Source organism: Ranitomeya imitator, chromosome 1 (genome assembly GCF_032444005.1).
Source record: "Ranitomeya imitator isolate aRanImi1 chromosome 1, aRanImi1.pri, whole genome shotgun sequence".
NCBI classification, from domain to species: Eukaryota; Metazoa; Chordata; class Amphibia; order Anura; family Dendrobatidae; genus Ranitomeya; species Ranitomeya imitator.
In genome coordinates, this window is record NC_091282.1 from 158,346,502 (window position 1) to 158,367,598 (window position 21,097).

Consider the following 21,097-nt stretch of genomic DNA (forward strand, 5'->3'; position numbering starts at 1 on the left):
TGGTGCTCCCTCACTTCCGAGCCCCGACGTGCGCCCAAACAGTGGTTTACCCCCACATATGGGGTACCAGCATACTCAGGACAAACTGCGCAACAATTATTGGGGTCCAATTTCTCCTGTTACCCTTGAGAAAATAAAAAATTGCTTGCTAAAACATCATTTTTGAGGAAAGAAAAATGATTTTTTATTTTCACGGCTCTGCGTTGTAAACGTCTGTGAAGCACTTGGGGGTTCAAAGTGCTCACCACATATCTAGATAAGTTCCTTGGGGGGTCTAGTTTCCAAAATGGGGTCACTTGTGGGGGGTTTCTACTGTTTAGGCACACCAGGGGCTCTGCAAACGCAACAAGACGTCCGCAGACCATTCCATCAAAGTCTGCATTTCAAAAGTCACTACTTCCCTTCTGAGCCCCGACGTGTGCCCAAACAGTGGTTTACCCCCACACATGGGGTATCAGCGTACTCAGGAGAAACTGGACAACAACTTTTGTGGTCCAATTTCTCCTGTAACCCTTGGGAAAATAAAAAATTCTGGGCTAAAAAATTATTTTTGAGGAAAGAAAACGTATTTATTATTTTCACGGCTCTGCGTTATAAACTTCTGTAAAGCACTTGGGGGTTGAAAGTGCTCACCACATATCTAGATAAGTTCCTTGGGGGGTCTAGTTTCCAAAATGGGGTCACTTGTGGGGGGTTTCTACTGTTTAGCCACATCAGGGGCTCTGCAAACGCAACGTGACGCCCGCAGAGCATTCCATCAAAGTCTGCATTTCAAAACGTCACTACTTCACTTCCGAGCCCCAGCATGTGCCTAAACAGTGGTTTACCCCCACATATGGGGTATCAGCGTACTCAGGAGAAACTGGACAACAACTTTTGGGGTCAAATTTCTCCTGTTACCCTTGGGAAAATAAAAAATTGCGGGCTAAAAATCATTTTTGAGAAAATAATTTTTTTTTTTATTTTCATTGCTCTGCGTTATAAACTTCTGTGAAGCACTTGAGGGTTCAAAGTGCTCACCACACATCTAGATTAGTTCCTTTGGGGGTCTAGTTTCCAAAATGGGGTCACTTGTGGGGGAGCTCCAATGTTTAGGTACACAGGGGCTCTCCAAACGCGACATGGTGTCCGCTAACAATTGGAGCTAATTTTCCATTCAAAAAGTCAAAAGGCGCGCCTTCCCTTCCGAGCCCTGCCGTGTGCCCAAACAGTGGTTTACCCCCACATATGAGGTATCGGCGTACTCGGGAGAAATTGCTCAACAAATTTTAGGATCCATTTTATCCTATTGCCCATGTGAAAATGAAAAAATTGAGGCGAAAAGAAATTTTTTGTGAAAAAAAGTACTTTTTCATTTTTATGGATCAATTTGTGAAGCACCTGGGGGTTTAAAGGGCTCACTAGGCATCTAGATAAGTTCCTTGGGGGGTCCAGTTTCCAAAATGGGGTCACTTGTGGGGGAGCTCCAATGTTTAGGCACACAGGGTCTCTCCAAACGCGACATGGTGTCCGCTAACGATGGAGATAATTTTTCATTCAAAAAGTCAAATGGCGCTCCTTCCCTTCTGAGCCTAACCATGTGCCCAAACAGTGGTTTACCCCCACATGTGAGGTATCGGTGTACTCAGGAGAAATTGCCCAACAAATTTTAGGATCCATTTTATCCTGTTGTCCATGTGAAAATGAAAAAATTGAGGCTAAAATAATTTTTATGTGAAAAAAAAGTACTTTTCCATTTTTACGGATCAATTTGTGAAGCACCTGGGGGTTTAAAGGGCTCACTATGTATCTAGATAAGTTCCTTGGGGCGTCTAGTTTCCAAAATGGGGTCACTTGTGGGGGAGCTCCAATGTTTAGGCACACAGGGTCTCTCCAAACGTGACATGGTGTCCGCTAAAGAGTGCAGCCAATTTTTCATTCAAAAAGTCAAATGGCGCTCCTTCCCTTTCAAGCCCTGCCGTGCGCCCAAACAGTGGTTTACCCCCACATATGCGGTATCAGCGTACTCAGGACAAATTGGACAACAACTTTCGTTGTTCAGTTTCTCCTTTTACCATTGGGAAAAAAAAAATTGTTGCTGAAAAATCATTTTTGTGACTAAAAAGTTAAATGTTCATTTTTTCCTTCCATGTTGCTTCTGCTGCTGTAAAGCACCTGAAGGGTTAATAAACTTCTTGAATGTGGTTTTGTGCACCTTGAGGGGTGCAGTTTTTAGAATGGTGTCACTTTTGGGTATTTTCAGCCATATAGACCCCTCAAACTGACTTCAAATGTGAGGTGGTCCCTAAAAAAAATGGTTTTGTAAATTTCGTTGTAAAAATGAGAAATCGCTGGTCAAATTTTAACCCTTATAACTTCCTAGCAAAAAAAAATTTTGTTTCCAAAATTGTGCTGATGTAAAGTAGATGTGTTGGAAATGTTATTTATTAACTATTTTGTGTCACATAACTCTCTGGTTTAACAGAATAAAAATTCAAAATGTGAAAATTGCGAAATTTTCAAAATTTTTGCCAAATTTCTGTTTTTATCACAAATAAACACAGAATTAATGACCTAAATTTACCACTAACACGAAGCCCAATATGTCACGAAAAAAAATCTCAGAACCGCTAGGATCCATTGAAGCGTTCCTGAGTTATTACCTCATAAAGGGACACTGGTCAGAATTGCAAAAAACGGCAAGGTCTTTAAGGTCAAAATAGGCTGGGTCATGAAGGGGTTAAAGGGACACTGTCACCTGAATTTGGAGGGAACAATCTTCAGCCATGGAGGCGGGGTTTTGGGGTTTTTGATTCACCCTTTCCTTACCCGCTGGCTGCATGCTGGCTGCAATATTGGATTGAAGTTCATTCTCTGTCCTCCATAGTACACGCCTGCGCAAGGCAAGATTACCTTTTGCAGGCATGTACTACGGAGGACAGAGAATGAACTTCAATCCAATATTGCAGCCAGCATGCAGCCAGCGGGTAAGGAAAGGGTGAATCAAAAACCCCAAAACCCCGCCTCCATGGCTGAAGATTGTTCCCTCCAAATTCAGGTGACAGTGTCCCTTTAAATTCTTATGCCCGTAAACCAAATAGTTACACCACATAAATAGATAATAAATAACATTTATCACTTGTATTCATCATCATTTTTTAAACACATTTTTTTTGCTAGGAGGTTAAAATGGTAAAGTTTATCCGCAATTTCCGATTTTTCCAGCAAAAAATATACAAAACCAATTTTTTAGGGACCACATCCCTTTTGAAGTGACTTTGAGGGCCCTATGTGACAGACAATACCCAAAATTGACACTATTTTAAAACTACACCCCTCAGAGTGCTGTGACAAAATCACTGGTAGAGTTCTGGAGGGGAGATATGTGTGACTACGCTTAATGGCATCAGTGATGTAATACCTAATGTAATTTCCTATAGCACACTACGTGCTGTGAGGTTTAATTAGTGACGGAGCCAAATTTTAAAAATCTGACCAGCGTCACTTTATGTGGTAATAACTCTGGAGCGCTTTGACAAATTCCAATGATTTTGAGATTGTTTTTTCTTGACGCATTGTACATTATGATAATGGTAAATTTAGGTTGCTATGTTTTGTGTTTATTTATAAAAAATATCAGAAATTTGACAAAAATGTAAAAAAAAATTTGCAATTTTCAAACTTTGAATGATTATCCCTTTAATCCAGATAGTCATTCCACAGAAAAACATTAATAAATAACATTTCCCTCATGTCTGCTTTACATCAGCACCATTTGTAAAATGTTATTTTATTTTGTTAGCATTTTAGGAAGTTTAAAAATGTAGCAGTAATTTTTTATTTTTTTCATGGAAATTTACAAATTTTTTTTTTAGGGGTCCTATATATTGGAAAAACCCCAAAAGTGATATAATTTTAAAAATGGCACCCCTCAACATATTAAAATTTTCCATCAACTAGTTTATTAACCCTTCAGGTGATTTTCAGGCATTAATGCAAAGTGACATGACAAGAATGAAAAAGTGTATTTTTACCACCTAAATTTTGCTGACTTTTGAACAGGCCACTGGTACCGTCAGACTCTAAGGCCACTATTTGGTCGTGAATTGCCATGACAAGCACCAGGACCACACAATCATGATCTCAGGTTGCTGATGGGGATAAAGAGGGAGAAGCCACACTCTTTTAAACATTTATATGATGTAGTCATTATTGACAGCAGCATCTAAGGGGTTAAACAGATATGGACTGTGACAACACTGACCGTGGCTGAGGCAGCAAGTTGTCAGCTATCGTGTACAGCCGACAACTGCTGGATTGTCACCTGTATGGGGATGCTATTCTCTTGTATCTCAGGTCAGTTAAAAGATGTATCGGTGGTCATTAAGGGGTTAAGTAAAGTTGCATAATGGTCTGGTTTTATGTGAACATTCATAGAGCGAGAATGTCCACCTTATCTCCACCTGCAGAGCTGACAGGACCTGTGTGATGCCACAGTCATGTGCTCAGTCACATGGGGGAAGAGTCACATGGTCTGGGGCTTAAATGGCTTGGCTTCAGAGGCAGTCTTTGGTCAGGAAGACTGGAGAGAGGATCCTCCAGTGGTTTTGTGGCTTGTGGAGGAAAGACTGAACCTCTGTTGCTCCAGAGTGGGATGTTACCCACAACGCATGGACTTTGATACAGCATTTTGTTTTCTTAGTTGCTTTCCTGTTTTTGCCCAAAGGGCTTTGTTTACTTTTCACTTCTAGTTGGTTTATGCTGCCTTATAATAAACCAATTGAAGACTTAAAGAGACAGTGTTCCTGTGTTTTTCTACCTCTGTGCACCGCCAACTGAGTTGAACTACCACAGTGCTCAAAACCACATTCCAGAAGTTTATTAACCCTTTAGGGGCCTCACCAGAATTTAAGCAATGTGTAAAAAATGAAAATGTGACTTTTTCCCACCAGAATATTTATTTAGCTAAAAATTTAGCATTTTCAAAAGGGTAACAGGAGAGAATGGACCATTCAATTTGTTGTGCAGTTTCTCCTGAGTGCGCGAAAATCTCATATGTGGTGGAAAACTACTCTTTGGGTACACGGCAGGGCTTGAAAAGGAAAGTGCACCTTTCAACTTTTAGAGTGCAAAATTAGCTGGAATACATAGCAGATACCAAGTAGTGTTTGCAGAACACCTCATGTGCCTAAACAGTTGAAACCTCCCCCAAAAGTGACCCCTTTATGGAAACTACACCCCTCAAAAAACTTATCTGGAGGTTAGGTGAGCATCTTGAACCCACAGGTGCTTCACAGAATTTTATAACCTTGGGCTGTGAAAATAAAATATCCAATTTTTCCCACAAAAATGTTGGTTTTGCCTCAAATTATTCATTTTCACAAGAGTAAAAGGAGAAAATGGACCAAACAATTTGTTGTGCAATTTATCCTGAGTACAGAGGTACCTCATATGTGGTGGAAAACTACTGTATGGGCACACGGCAGGGCAAAGGAAGGAGAGCCAATTGAATTCTGAAGCGCAATTTTGGATGGAATAGATTGCGGATGCCTTGTCACATTTGACAAGCCCTGACATGCCAAAACGGCAGAAATCCTCACAACTGACCCCATTTTAGAAATTACACCTCTTGTGAAATTCATCTAGTGGTGAAGTGAGCATCTTCAACCTTCAGGCCATTCACAGAATTGTGTAACATTAGGCTGAGTAAATTGAAGATTACCATTTTTTCCACTTTTTGGTAATTGATTACATTTGATTATCTCTGCTATAGTGGGAACACCCTTCACCTGGAATCTCCACCCTCATTAAGTAAATTTATTAGTCATATAACAAGTAGCATCATATAAAGTACAGTGTCCTCTGGGCCAGCATTGGAGGGAGCAGGTCCAGGGCACCCACTCCCTAAGGGGCCCCCAGCGTCTACAGCAATGACTACACTTGTAGCAGCTTTATCACTGTAGCTTGTAATGTGGAGACTGCTTCAGGACCTTTAGTGACATCACAATCATATGACCAGTCATGTGACCATTAGTGATGGGCAGTCTGGATCTTTTTGGTGATCCAGCTCTCATGGCTCCGCTCACCAAAAAGAGACCGCTCTTTTTGGATCCTAAATGGATCCCTATTGAATGCATGTTCAGGAGTCCGAAACCCCGCCCGCCAACCACAGAAACTCCGCCCACTTCATTGGAACCGATTAAATTGATGAGTGGGTGGAGTTTTGCTCAGGTCAGAGGAGTTACACCTGTTGAAGTCCGGGCTTTTACACCCAGTGAGAGCCATTCAGCTCCCATTGTTCACAGCAGGGACTCATCTCTTTGTGTCAAATCGTTTGCAAACAACACATCACTAGTGACTATGGCTTTACCACGGGTCCTGGACTCTGCGGGTGTTTGAAGATCTAAAGAGAAGATGGACTGGTGGAAAGTAGTGATGAGCGAATATACTCGTTGCTTGGGTGGTCTCCGAGTATTTGTGACTGCTCGGAGATTTAGTTTTTGTTGACACAGCTGAATGATTTACAGCTGCTAGCCAGCCTGAGTACATGTGGGGGTTGCCTGGTTGCTAGGGAATCCCCACATACAATCAAGTTGTCTAGTAGTTGCAAATCATGCAGCTGCGGGAAGAAAAACTAAATCTCCGAGCAGTCACAAATACATGGAGATCACCGGAGCAACGAGTATACTCGCTCATCACTAGTGGAAAGTCCTCTATTGTCTGTGTATGTATATATGTGTCTCTGTATTTCTTTGTATCTATCTGTGTTTTAGTCTGTGTGAGTGGTGGAGCCTAGAATATATGGGCTCCTGGCAAGGTTGGACTGGCACACCGGAGTCGCATGTGCCAAAGAAGCGAATACTAACCCCTCTCCCAGTTGTTTAACTGGGAGGATCGGTGACATGAAAAGCTACTCTGCACAGTACCACTTCTCCTGTCCTGTATACTGGGTGTAATTCTCAGTATTTGTATTAAGGCCACATTCACATGTTCAGTATTTGGTCAGTATTTTACATCAGTATTTGTAAGCCAAAACCAGGAGTGGAACAATCAGAGCAAAAGTATAATAGAAACACGTAATCACTTTTGCATTTATCACCCACTCCTGGTTTTGGCTTACAAATACTTATGTAAAATACTGAACTTGTGAACATGGCTTTATTCTGTATATATACACTTCTCCTGTCTTGTTGTCGGAAAGGTGGCATTGCACTTCTGGATTGTCATTATTGGTTTGTTTTTTATATTCCTATGGCTAAACAAAAATAAATCTTGGAAAACTTGTTTAACCCCTTCATGGCCGGAGGTATTTTCGTTCTTGCATTTTTGTTTTTTGCTCCCCTTCTTCCCAGAGTTATAACTTTTTAATTTTTCTGTCAATATAGCCATGTGAGGCCTTGTTTTTTGCGAGTTGTACTTTTGAACAACACTACTGGTTTTAACATACCATGTACTGGAAAATGGGAAAAAAATTCCAAGTGCGGTAAAATTAAAAAAAAAGTGCAATCCAACAGTTGTTTTTTGTTTTGCTGTTTTACTATGTTCACTAAATGCTAAAACTGGCCTGCCATTATGATTCTCCAGGCCATTATGAGTTCATAGACACCAAACATGTCTAGGTTCTTTTTTATCTAAGTGGTGAAAAAAAAAATTAAAAACTTTGTTAAAGAAAAAAAATTGTGCCATTTTCCGATACCCATAGCGTGTCCATTTTTCGTGATCTCGAGTTGGGTGAGAGCCTATTTTTTGTGCTCCGAGCTGACGTTTTTAATAAACCAATTTGGTACAGGTACGATCTTTTGATTGCCCATTATTGCATTTTAATGCAATGTCGTGGCGACCCAAAAAATTTAATTCTGGAGTTTAATTTTTTTTCTCGCTATGCTGTTTAGCGATCAGGTTAATCCTTTTTTTATCTTGATAGATCGGGCGATTATGAACACGGTGATACCAAATATGTGTATGTTTGATTTTTTTTAATTGTTTTATTTTGAATGGGGCGAAAAGTGATTTGAACTTTTATATATACACCATGTTCCAAATTATTATGCAAATTACATTTTTCTCGGATTTTCCTAAATGGTCGGTGCAAATGACAGTCTAAGGCCAGTCTTAGACGGTACCGAAATTATCCATGTCCGTGTGCTCACGTGGCACATCAGTGTGGCACACGTGCGGCATCTGTGTGCCACCCGTGTGCCGACTGGGTACCACACGCACCGTGCAGGAGACAGCGCTACAGTTAAGCGCTGTCCCCTGCATCTGGTGCTGAAGCCGCCATTCATTTCTTCTCTCCAGCAGCGTTCGCTGGAGAGAAGATATGAAAATTCTTTTTTTTTTTTTGGTGTTTAAAAAAAAGATCCCTGTCCCCAACCCCCTCCTACCACCTGTGCGCCCCTTCCCCCCCCCCCCCCTCGCTGTTAATAAAATACTTACCCGGCTCCCTGGCTGCGTCTTCTGCTCGCCGCAGCTTCTCCTGTATGAGCGGTCACGTGGTGCCGCCCATTACAGTGATGAATATGCGGCTCCACCCCCTTTTACGTTGTAAAATTATGCAGCCTGACGAGGTTAATAATGTGGGAGATCATTTTTAAGTAGTTTTCCTTTAATTAGAATCACCTGGAAAACTATCACGTGTTTAAGATTGATTTCAGTGATCCATTGAGCCCTGAGACACAATACCGTCCATGAGTTTATTTGAAAAACAATACCATTAAATCCTTATGACACTTAAATCCAATTTGCATAATAATTTAGAACACGGTGTATATATATATATATATATTTTTTTTTAAACTTTTTTTTTTTACTTTTGAGATGCTTCAATAGTTTCCATGTGAGACTAGAGGCTGCCATAACCCGATCGGCTCTGCTACATACAGGTGATGATCAGATTGCCTGTTCATAGCAGAACTACTCACTTGCTATTAGCGCTGACCACTGAGCGGCGCTCATAGCAATCGGGCAGTGGCAACCATAGAGGTCTGCAGGAGACCTCTGGTTGTCATGCCAACCCATCAGTCCCTGAGTAATAGATAAAGTTGGTGTAGCAAGAAAACAGAGGACACAAGGTTGCAGTCTCTTTACCTCTTTACTCGTGTAAGGCAGCCACAGTCCAGGGTACCGGTTCATAGGTACTAGTATGGTCCGCTTGGAAGCGATTCTGAGATCCCATAGCCAAGTGGGGTTAGAAGCCTTCCTTTCAGCGCTGTGCTGTAGTTTCTTGCTGCCTTAGGCCTCACACAAGGTCCTCATGTTCTCTCTGTCCCCCTTGTTGGTAGGACACTACCCCCATGGCAGGTAACTCGAGCCTTTTTACAGGGTCTCTCAGCATGACTCTGGGCTCTATCTGTTATTGTGCCTTTGGGTGTTAATGGTGGACAGGCGACCTGCAATCTACTGTCCACCGGTTTCTGCTGTGGGGCATGAAGTTACCCTCATAACCTCGGTTTCCGGCTACCGGAATTCTGTGCTTCAGCGTGGAGGAAGCTCATTCGCAGCCTCCCTCCAGCTCTTTACTTTGCCTTTGCTCCTTCCTCCTTTACACTCTCTACAAACAGTTCCGTTCCTCGCTTTCCTTTCCAGGAGCTGCAGATCTGCTTGTCTTCACAGCCCCAGCTCTCTTCCTGAACTCTCTCTGTCTTCTTCCCCTCTCTCCACTCTCCTCTCATGGACTGCTTAACTCCTCCTCCAAGCCAGAATATATATGTATCTAGGGAAGAGCTCCCACTTCTGGCTTGGAGTCAGAACAGTGTTGTATGTGCTGGTTACCTGTTAAAGGGATCCTTCCTCACTTTCAAGCATGGTATGACTCTCCACGTGAGGAAAGCAATACCACTGTAACAACCAGTTACCTGAGGTGTTACAGTTCTACTCCTGATTTTTTTATTACAAATACTGATGTAAAATACTGAGCATATATTGAATGTGTAAGCGTGTCTTAGTGAAGATATCAGAACATATGGGCTCCTGGTGTTATATACAGTACAGACCAAAAGTTTGGATACACTTTCTCATTTAAAGATTTTTCTGTATTTTCATGACTATGAAAATTGTACATTCACACTGAAGGCATCAATACTATGAATTAACACATGTGGAATTATATACTTAACAAAAAAGTGTGAAACAACTGAAATTATGTCTTATATTCTAGGTTCTTCAAAGTAGCCACCTTTTGCTTTGATGACTGCTTTGCGCACTTTTGGCATTCCCTTGATGAGTTTCAAGAGGTAGTCACTGGGAATGGTTTTCAATTCACAGGTGTGCCCTGTCAGGTTTAATTTCTTGCCTTATAAATGAGGTTGGGACCATCAGTTGTGTTGTGCAGAAGTCTGGTGGATACACAGCTGATCGTCCTACTGAATAGACTGTTAGAATTTGTTTTATGGCAAGAAAAAAGCAGCTAAGTAAAGAAAAACGAGTGGCCATCATTACTTTAAGAGTGCCACACCGAGTTCTAGCAGCAGACACATCTCTACAACAACTGTTAAGAGGAGACTTTGTGCAGCAGGCCTTCATGGTAAAATAGCTGCTGGGAAACCACTGCTAAGGACAGGCAACAAGCAGAAGAGACTTGTTTGGACTAAAGAAGGAATGGACATTAAACCAGTGGAAATCTGTGCTTTGGTCTGATGAGTCCAAATTTGAGATCTTTGGTTCCAACCACCGTGTCTTTGTGTGACGCAGAAAAGGTGAACGGATGAACTCTACATGCCTGGTTCCCACCGTGAAGCAAGGAGGAGGAGGTGTGATGGTGTGGGGGTGCTTTGCTGGTGACTCTGTTGGGGATTTATTCAAAATTAAAGGCATACTGAACCAGCATGGCTACCACAGCTTCTTGCAGCGGCATGCTATTCCATCCGGTTTGTGTTTAGACCATCATTTATTTTGCAAGAGGACAATGACCCCAAACACACCTCCAGGCTGTGTAAGGGCTATATGACCAAGAAGGAGAGTGATGGGATGCTACGCCAGAGGACCTGGACTCCACAGTCACTAGACCTGAACCCAATCGAGATGGTTTGGGGTGAGCTGGACTGTAGAGTGAAGGCAAAAGGGCCAACAAGTGCTAAGCATCTCTGAAAACTCCTTCAAGATTGTTGGAAGACCATTTCCGGTGACTACCTCTTGAAGCTCATCAAGAGAATGCCAAGAGTGTGCAAAGCAGTCATCAAAGCAAAAGGTGACAAGACATTTTCAGTTGTTTCACACTTTTTTGTTAAGTATATAATTCCACATGTGTTAATTCATCGTTCTGATGCCTTCAGTGTGAATTTACAATTTTCATAGTCATGAAAATACAGAAAAATCTTTAAATGAGAAGGTGTGTCCAAATTTTTGGTCTGTACTGTACTTACAAGCTGAACTTAATATATCATTTGAATGCTCCAGAATCCAACCCATATTTAGTTTATAAATAGTCAATGGCATTTTTAACAAGTGATAACATAAATTATATTTTATTTATGGCAATTAACGTAAGGTTTTATTTGAAAAATACTTTGACAGGTTTCCTAAAACTGTCTAATTTTTAGACAGTGGAAACTTAGACCTGGCATTCTAAAAGGTTTTTTGCATTCAAAAATCCTCTGGTCTCTGGCTGGAGTCATTCAGTTAGCTTAATGGCTTTGAGCTGCTCGTGCCATCAACTCGGGCACAGAAGCTGATCTCAGTTAGCAGTTGCAGCGCTATCGATGTGATGTCAGTACTGCAGACAACAACAGACACTGTAAACTGCAGCAGAGATTTAACAAAAAAAAAACTGTAGGTGGGAAACTAGTTTGCCAAAATCGTAAAAAACCCTTTAAGGCCTCTTTCACACTTCCATCTTTCATCTCCCGTCACAATCCGTCGAGTTTTGAGAAAACAGGATCCTGCAAATTATTCTGCAGGATCCTGTTTTTTCTCATAGACTTGTATTAGCGACGGATTGTGATGGATGGCCATCCGTTTCATTCGTCGTGCACTGGATCCATCGGCAAAAAACGGTCCGTTGGGCGGAGAAAACGTACCGAGGAACGTTTTTTCTGGACGTCGGAAAATCGCCAGCGACGCATCGTGCGCAGCCTGTCTTAGGCTATAATGGAAGCCTATGGGCGCAGGATCCGTCGCTGACTGTGAAATGCAGGAATCGAGCGACGTATCACGTTTTTGTGCTCTGAGCGTGCCCGGAAGGATTTTCCAGTCAGGGAAATACATCTCTCTCTCCAGAATTTTATACCGGAAAATTCAGGCAGGAACTCATTCGACGCATCTGTCATAACACTGGATGCGTTAAACACGTTTTCCACTATTTTCACAACATCCGTCGGTACGTCGCTTCACTGCATTAGGACGCACCACGACCGACAGAAGTGTGAAAGAAGCCTTAGCACGTGTCATATTTATCATGCAGGCTCATCCTGGGTTATAAATTTGGTACATACTTAGACTGTTGCTTTGAAGTGCATCACCTGATAAAATGAATGATGTCAATCAAAGTACAACTTGTTGCACAAAAAACAAGACCTCATATGGTTATGTGGATGATAAAATAAAAAACTTATGGCTCTGGAAGAAGGGGAAAAAAACAAAAATGGAAAAATGGAAAGCCGCTGTGTGTCACGCCAACCTAGGAGAGCTGAAGGTAGAAGATTGTTACGTATCGTGAATTGCAGAGCGTCCATTTCGCCTGTGTATTTGGATCCTATATTAAAAGAATTTGGTTTTCTTTGGTGCAGAAGAGGTTAGCAACTCTTTCTATGCTGGTCAGAGACATGCAGCTCCATTTCAGCTGCTTTTGATCTGGTTGTTAACTCTTCCTATAAAATCTAGCCAGACCTGCTCTGTTCTGACAGTGAAAGCTCTGCTTCCTAGCTTTTTGTAGATGTTGTGCTGTATAGGAGTTTGTTATTGCTATTGGAAATTCATCTTCCTGTGCTGTTTGCTTAAGCTAAGTGTTTTGGAGAGGAGGTGTTCTGTTGTATGTGTGTGTTTATCTCCTGGTCCTTGTTTCCCATTTAGTTTATTCTTCCCTGTCGCTATCTTCCTCCCTATTGTTGGTTGGTGCTTTTCTATGATAGAGGGTTTCTGTTATCCCTGTTTTGTGTTGTGTTTCTTGTTCACATTACATTTCTGTCCCAGGCTTTATGGGGTGGGGGACAGACCAGGGATTAACAAGAGCATAGTGAGGTCGGAGACTCGGGCCTCTCTACCTACAAGAGTACCTCCAGGACTGGGCTAGTAAGGGTCCCGATTCCAGGGACAGTTTGAGGTCCCTCTACCTAAGACCGTCACAGCATGACACAACGCCGCCTCAAGGAGTTAATTGTGGTAAAATTTGGGTGTGATAAAGCATATTAAGCTGTACCCAGTTCTTGGAAAGTCACATCTATTTTATCAAAGCTTGGGTAAATGTACTTTTAAGTATCTTTTCAGAATACATTCTCCTGCGCATGAACATGAAAAATAATATCTTTGGCCATTTTATGACTTGTACACTAAATTTTCATTAGGTTTCTCTCTGCAGGCTTTATCTTTTAATATGCTGTTTGTCTTTTTCAACTTTTGGGAAGAGACTTGCTGCTTAGATCTCTCCCATACAAATAAAAATAGATTTATGCTTTTCATTACAGTTTTAGCACACAAAGAGTTGTCGCCTGGATGTCTTCCTGGAGCAGAACAATATTGTATCATACAATTATTAGGTTCTGTAGAAGGACGTAGACCTTGGGATTTATTATGATGGAATATAGGCTGAACTGGATGGACAAATGTCTTTTTTCGGCCTTACTATGTTACTATGTTACTATGTTAGCATGAGAATGGAGGAAATTATACTCCAGTATTGAGCAGTGTAAATGTGAATCCAGCTATAGTGTGAGGTGAAAGACTTGTTAGAAAGCTCACCTCCATCTTTTTATGTATCCCTCTGCATGTTTTCACACTATGAGAATATAATAGTAGCTGTAACCTGACAACTCACTGTTCTGGCTGCTGTCTGTTTCTTGTTGAACATGAGTGAGTAGGGCTGTTTTTTTCAGAGTGATTGATGAGCTCAGGAAGCAAGGGAAAGGAAAAAGTATCTTATAAGTGGTGAAAGAAGCAGAATTTTCCGATAATATATATTACAAAGCTTTTTATATTCACCTATTCTATTGATTTATGCAAAGATTGTTGAAAGTAATTATTTTTATTAACCTCCCTTATTCCAATGCATTTTCAGATCTCGTAAGGGACCCAGATGAGTTGAACAACATTGCAGCACAGTATACACAGATTGTCTGTTCTATGGAGAAGAAACTTCGCTCGATTTTAGACTATAAGGAAGTCTCTGCTGCGGTGCACCAATACAATAAGCAATCATTTGCCAGCTGGAAGGAAAGTGTGGAAAGGAATTACACAAATGTAATTTCTAACCTGCGGTGGCATTTGGATTGGAGCTTGAGACCCAAGGACTATGAACTGGCAATAGACAGGTGGCTAAAAAATTGAAACAATGCAATTCCCAAAACCAATTAAGAATCTCACAAATTATTTCACACAAAGAGAAATGAGCGTTAAACAAACATTCTTGTATTGTAATAATAAGGCAGGTTTCACACATCCTAATATTTCCGGTACTGGAAAAAAACGATACTTGAGATGTCAGTCTCCTTGTTTATAATACTTGCGGCACACATGTGCCGCCCGTGTACCGCATCAGTACTACATGGACGAGTGCCAGGGAAGAAGTGTTACAGTAAGAGCTTTTCCCCGGCGCCAGGTACTGAAGGCAGCTTTCATCATTCTTCCCTGCTCTGCCGGCAATCAGCACAAGCAGGGCAGAATGATGAGAGTTGAATTCAAGTGATAACAATGACAGCAGGTGGCGGCTGATGGGACTATTACTCCCATCACCCTACGCCTGCTGCCGCTTAATAATAGTGACAGCAGGAGCGGCTGATGGGAGTATTCCTCACCTGCCGCCTGCCCTATAAATAAATGCAAAGTAAAAAACCCCGGCGTGCGTTCCCCTGTATTTTCTATAACCAGCCAGGCAAAACTAACTGCTACCCTCAGCTGTCAGCTTCAGCAAGGCTGGTTATCAAGAATAGAGGGGTCTCCACGCCATATTTTTTAATTATAGATGTTGACCCCCTGCAGCCTAAAAATAGAAGCCCACAGCTGCACAGAAAAGGGGCACATCTATTAGATGTGACAATTCTGGTGCTTTGCACAGCTCTTCCCACTTGTCCTGTAGCGGTGTCAAGTGGGGTTCATATTTGTGGCGTTGATTTTACCTTTGCATTGTCAGGTGACGTATCCATGTTCCAACCACATGGATAGAGACAAACACCTTGGTCGCCTCAGAAAGACCTTTTTGAATCAGGGCTACCATCCAAGAACAATTCAAAACCAAATTACAAGAGCCACCAGAATATCAAGGAATCATCTCCTACATTACATAGCTAAAGAAGAAAATACAGGGTGCCTCTAGTAGTCACCTACAATCCAAATCTGGAGGTGCTAAGGGGAGCTGCACAGAAATTACAATTTTTACTACAAAAAGATGCCCGATTACAATCCATTTTTCCAGACCCCCCACTACTGTGTTTTAGGCAGCCCCCATATCTAAGAAACATCATTGCCAGATGCTCCCTTTCCTCTCCAACATCTACAGGAACCTTTCCTTGCAACCAGAAAAAATGTAAAACCTGTCCATTTATAATGGCCAAGGACAAGATAAAGATCCCCAATTCACATCAGGACTACAAGATCCCAGGTACTTTCAACATCATCACATCTAATGGCAGGCACGGTACTGAATAAGGTGCGTGCCTCTGACTGGGGAGCACACAGAGAGAGCAACATTAAAATGATGTCCGTGCCAGTTCCCCCCTAGAATCACTCCCCCTTAGTGATGCACTAATTAGGAGACCCCCAGCCGGCCAGTGGTCACTAGAGGGGAGGGGTCCTACGGCCACTCCTACAGGGGTTAAATCCAGGTGTCCGGCCGGGAACTTCCTCTTTTCCTCCCGGCGGACACCTGGAAGCTTTTGTCCCACCCTCCCTCCCTTTTAAGGGTTAATGGCGATACTAATCGGCGTAATAATGTAAATTTGTAAATTTTATTGCAATATTTATTTGTTTGGTCCCTACGGTGACGTCTGATCCCCTGGTTGAGGCCCTGTTTCAGAAAGCGGCACAGGAAGGTGAGCACTGGCTTCAGGCCCTTTTTACCGGCATCAGAGCTCACCTCCCTGTCCCCTCTCCTGACCACCTGCTCACAATCCCCCTATCTGGTCCGGCTAGGTCCGTCACCCTTGCGCCCTCGGGTCCCCGTGTGTCCGTCTCTCTATTGCTGCTGACAAGCACGCCAGCTGTGGGACGATCTGCGCTGCGTCCCTGCGGTCCGGAGGTTGGAGCTGTTCAGATTCCCATGCTGGAGCCCCTCTCTGCATCACAGCAGACTGAGGGCCTCCCAGCTACGGGCGTGCAGACGACCTCCCAAAGGCGGCGCACCCACCGGAGAAACATCGGCGGTTCCCCTCTGCCGACTGGCATTACGTGGGAGAAGCCGCCCCTTTCCCCTCCTGCTCCAGGTGCTGGCGGTGTGCCGGAGGGCTGCGCCAGGTGGCGAGAGGCATCGCCCCATTCCCCGGCCGCTTCGGTGACTCTGCCAACGGTGCAGGGGGAAAGGTGGTCCAGGTTGGGAATGGGACGGCCTTGCAGCTGCTGGCGGCTTCCTGCTTCTTCGGGCTCGGAGCTCAGGGAAGGCTCTGCCCATCCACTTCCGGTCACCGCATTTTAATGCGGAGGCCAGCACTGGCTTGTCCTCCATTACCTTCCCTGCGGGACCATATATGCCGCCTGCGGGGGGTAACCTGGAGGCTGGCAGTAGCCCCACACAGACCACAGAGCACGCTGATCGGTCAAACCAGACCGAGCAGTGTGCTGGTTTGCCATCAGGCCTGACCTCCATGCTACCCTCAGCAGGCACAGCACTGACGCCTGCACGGGGGTATCGGGTCAGGTGGTAGAGGTAACAGGGCAGCTGAAGAGCGCATTGTTCGGTCTAACCAAAGCGATCAAAGCGCTCAACAGCTGCACAACACGGATCACTGTGAAATATCAGTAATGGCACCAAACACGGAAACGTTTACACCTCCCCCCACAGCCCAAATACTGAATAAAGTTGTCCCATTAACCGCTGCCCCATCTTATCCCAGCAATGGGATTGAATACAGTTACCTCCGAACACCGCCCCTTTTAAGCAGCACTACGGTACGGACTATGGCCAATAATCCCCCTCGGACGACTGATAGAATACCCCCCATTACACCGCATCGTAGCGGCGGACGAAGGCGTAGAAGCCGCACGTCCTCCCAATCTTCCTCTGATAACTCCCGTTGCGCTACCCCTCTAAACGCCCCTCCCATCACTGACGCAGACGCTGCTCGCATAGGAGCCACCGCAGATCGCGCGCCTCAGGATGGTTGTCATCAGCCACATCGGAGGGTTCCAAAGTATCGCGGAGCCCGGATAGGAGTTATCGGGTACGTGACAAATCCTCTAAATCATGTGCACCCTCTAGGGCTTTCAGCTAGGGAGAACAATCCCCCACGGCTTCCAGCCATGATAGCTGCCATGCAGTCACACAGGACAGAGCCGTAAATCCGCCATCACTTGGTTGTATTCAGGCTCGAGCGCACGGCAGTCCGTCAGGCGCTCCAACGTCGGTTAACAACCAGGAATACGCATTCCTGGTTTCCAGTCAGCGCATCGGCCAGTCCATCGCTGTAGCGGGAGCCATAGTTTCCCCATCCTGTCACATCACTCCGTCAACATCAGCAGGAGCCGGGGTTCCTCCATCACTCCGTCAACATCAGCGGGAGCCGGGGTTCCTCCAGGATCAGTGTACACTCTTCCAGAGTCACACAGCGGTGAGTGTTCCAAAGGAAGTGAGGAATTGTTACATTACGGGGTTAACTTGAAGGAAAGGGAGCTAACCTCAGTGCTAAAGGAGCTAATCCTACACCTATCACGGAAAAGTAGTGAACAATACAACACCACAGTCTGCGAACCTACATAAAGACGCCTTCTTCTGCGGGATCAGCCCGCTAGGCGCTCATATAGATCAGGAAACTGGACAGAAAATCTGGAACAACGATTATGTTGACTTATGGTCGCAGTTATCAGCCGACCAACAAACGGTAGATAAAGCTAACGAGAGGGGTTATGATAGGAGTAGATCAAAAATAGCATTAACCATGAATAATTGGCTCCAGGCCTTCGCAGTATTGGGCTGTATTATGGGCCAGAAACATCTGGAACGCTGCTCCGAATTGTTTATATATCAAGACAAGATATATAGTTCGTACAAGTCTCATGGTGGTTCAGCCCGGCGGCGGTATGATGAGGAGTTCCACAGGCGTCTGGCCCTACAGCCCAATCTAGGCTGGGGAGTTAAAGTGACAGACGTGTGGTTGCGACTGATGGTGTCGCAGAAGCATCCCCCCTTTTCAGCTATGACCACTAATTACTCCGCAGCCGCAGGTCAAAACTCAGTGGTCGTGTGACAACCCGGGGCCTGCTGGCTATTGAACGAGGGAAACTGCCATTTCCACGCATTATGCAAATTCAGATATGATTGCTCGGCTTGCAGAGGGGGCACCCTGCTTCAAGGTGCACTCGCCAATAGTGTTGAGCGATACCGTCCGATACTTGAAAGTATCGGTATCGGATAGTATCGGCCGATACCCGAAAAGTATCGGATATCGCCGATACCGATATCCGATACCAATACAAGTCAATGGGACATCAAGTATCGGAATGTATCCTCATGGATCCCAGGGTCTGAAGGAGAGGAAACTCTCCTTCAGGCCCTGGGATCCATATTAAAGTGTAAAATAAAGAATTAAAATAAAAAATATTGTTATATTCACCTCTCCGGCGGCCCCTGGACATCAGCGGGAGGATCCGGCGTCCGGCACGGCTTCTTTCTTCAAAATGCGCGCCTTTAGGACCTGTGGAATGACGTCCCGGCTTCTGATTGGTCGCGTGCCGCCCATGTGACCGCCACGCGACCAATCAGAAGCCGCGACGTCATTCCTCAGGTCCTAAAAGGCGCTCATTCTAGGACTTTAGCTGAGGAATGACGTCGCGGCTTCTGATTGGTCGCGTGGCGGTCACATGGGCGGCACGCGACCAATCAGAAGCCGGGACGTCATACCACAGGTCCTAAAGGCGCGCATTTTGAAGAAAGAAGCCGTGCCGGACGCCGGATCCTCCCGCTGATGTCCAGGGGCCGCCGGAGAGGTGAATATAACAATATTTTTTATTTTAATTCTTTATTTTACACTTCCGATACCGATACCCGATATCACAAAAATATCGGATCTCGGTATCGGAATTCCGATACCGCAAGTATCGGCCGATACCCGATACTTGCGGTATCGGAATGCTCAACACTACTCGCCAACCATACAAAGCACCTACAAGGCAGAACCACAGTGAGCGTAACCGCGAAGTCCCCCTAGCTAAATCTCTACCCCAATAAGAAATCGGCACAGCAGCTACAAGCTGGCTTCACGGATGGGTTTTTATCCCCTTCAAGCTTACAAGAACGCCAACCATATCGGATAACCTAAAATCCGCTCGTGAATTCCCAGAAATACTTAGACAAAAAATAGAAAAGGAGGTCGAGCTTGGTAGAATAGCAGGCCCCTTTCAGTCGCTCCCCTTCAAAAACATTATACCAAAAAAGGAACCCGGTAAATATCGTCTAATCCATCATTTGTCTCACCCCAAGGGCGATTCGGTTAATGATGCCATTTCCCCAGAAGAAACTTCCGTCACATATGCGTCGTTTGATAAGGCAGTGGAACTAGTCAGGGCAGCCGGACCCGGCGCCCTGCTAGCAAAAACTGACATAGAATCAGCGTTCCGTTTACTACCCGTGCACCCTGAATGTTTCCACCTGCTTGGCTGCAAAGTGGACCTGCATTATTATTTCGATATGTGCCTACCCATGGGATGCTCCATCTCTTTTCACTATTTTGAGCTATTCAGTACCTTCCTAGATCGGGTAGTTCGCTACGAGACGGGCAGCAAATCCTTAATTTACTACCTCGACGATTTTTTGTTTGTCGGCCCCAAAAATTCAAAATTCTGCTCCGTCCTGCTAGAAAAATTCAAAGCTATCTCACGACAATTCGGTGTACCATTATCGCCCGAAAAAAACAGAGGGACCATGCAATGTATTGCCTTTTGTAGGCATCGAAATAGACACCAATTCTATGGTTTTCCGATTACCGACGGAAAAAATACAAAAAACTCAACAGATGTTGGAAGGCTTTCGTGAAGTTAACAAGGTAACCCTCCAGCAAATGCAGGCACTATTGGGTCTACTGGCGTTCGCCTGCCACGTAATGCTGGTCGGCAGAACATTCTCGCGCATACTATCTTTGGCAACAAAAAGCGCTTCTCTGCCCAGCCACAGAATTAGGCTCACTCGCACGTTAAAAGCAGATCTGCTAGTATGGTAGACGTTCCTGCAATCGTACAACGGCCACACATGCGTCATGGCTAGAGAAACTGCAAGCAAGGAATTAGGGCTGACAATAGGGTGGAGCAAAAAAGAGGGTTTTGCAGCAATTTATAAGAACCAATGGTGTAAATCCGATTGGCCGGAGCAATGGACAAGAGCAAATTGGGGGCGAGACCCGGCCCTATGGGAAATGTTTGTAGTGGTTGCAGTGATCGAGATATAGGCCGATCAGTTGAGTAACATGAACATTCGTTTCCAAGCAAAGAATGCGAAAACAGCAAGGAGTCTAAATCACATTTCTTCCTCATCCTTGCCCATACTCGCTCTCTTACGTCGGCTAGCGCTGCTATGCCTAGAAAATAATATTTGGTGTAGAGCCAAAGTTGTGGCGGAAGCAGATGATAATGTCTTTAACTCACTGTTATTTTCCAATTGGCAGGCTTTCAGAATCCAGCATCCCAACGCGCAGCCCCAGGGTATTCAGAGTCCTCTGTCCGTTTGGGACACAGTGGCCAATCATTGATGCCCTTAATCCGGGCCTCCGTTTTGCCAGCTACCTGGTAGGTCTATGGTAAGGCTTGGGAGGAGTGGTGCTCATTTATTCAG

General features: G+C 44.3%; 1 protein-coding gene across 2 annotated transcripts in view; it reads left to right on the plus strand.

Annotated features, from left to right (window-relative positions):
• Positions 1 to 14,579, plus strand: part of ARSK (arylsulfatase family member K) — a 225,423-nt gene extending 210,844 nt beyond the window's left edge. For both annotated transcript variants that reach the window (XM_069751943.1, XM_069751952.1), the window contains exon 8: positions 14,186 to 14,579. In XM_069751943.1, coding sequence (XP_069608044.1) covers positions 14,186 to 14,454 — 269 coding nt within the window. In that variant the 3' untranslated portion in view covers positions 14,455 to 14,579. The remainder of the gene's footprint in view (positions 1 to 14,185) is intronic.
• Positions 14,580 to 21,097: the final 6,518 nt, after the last annotated feature.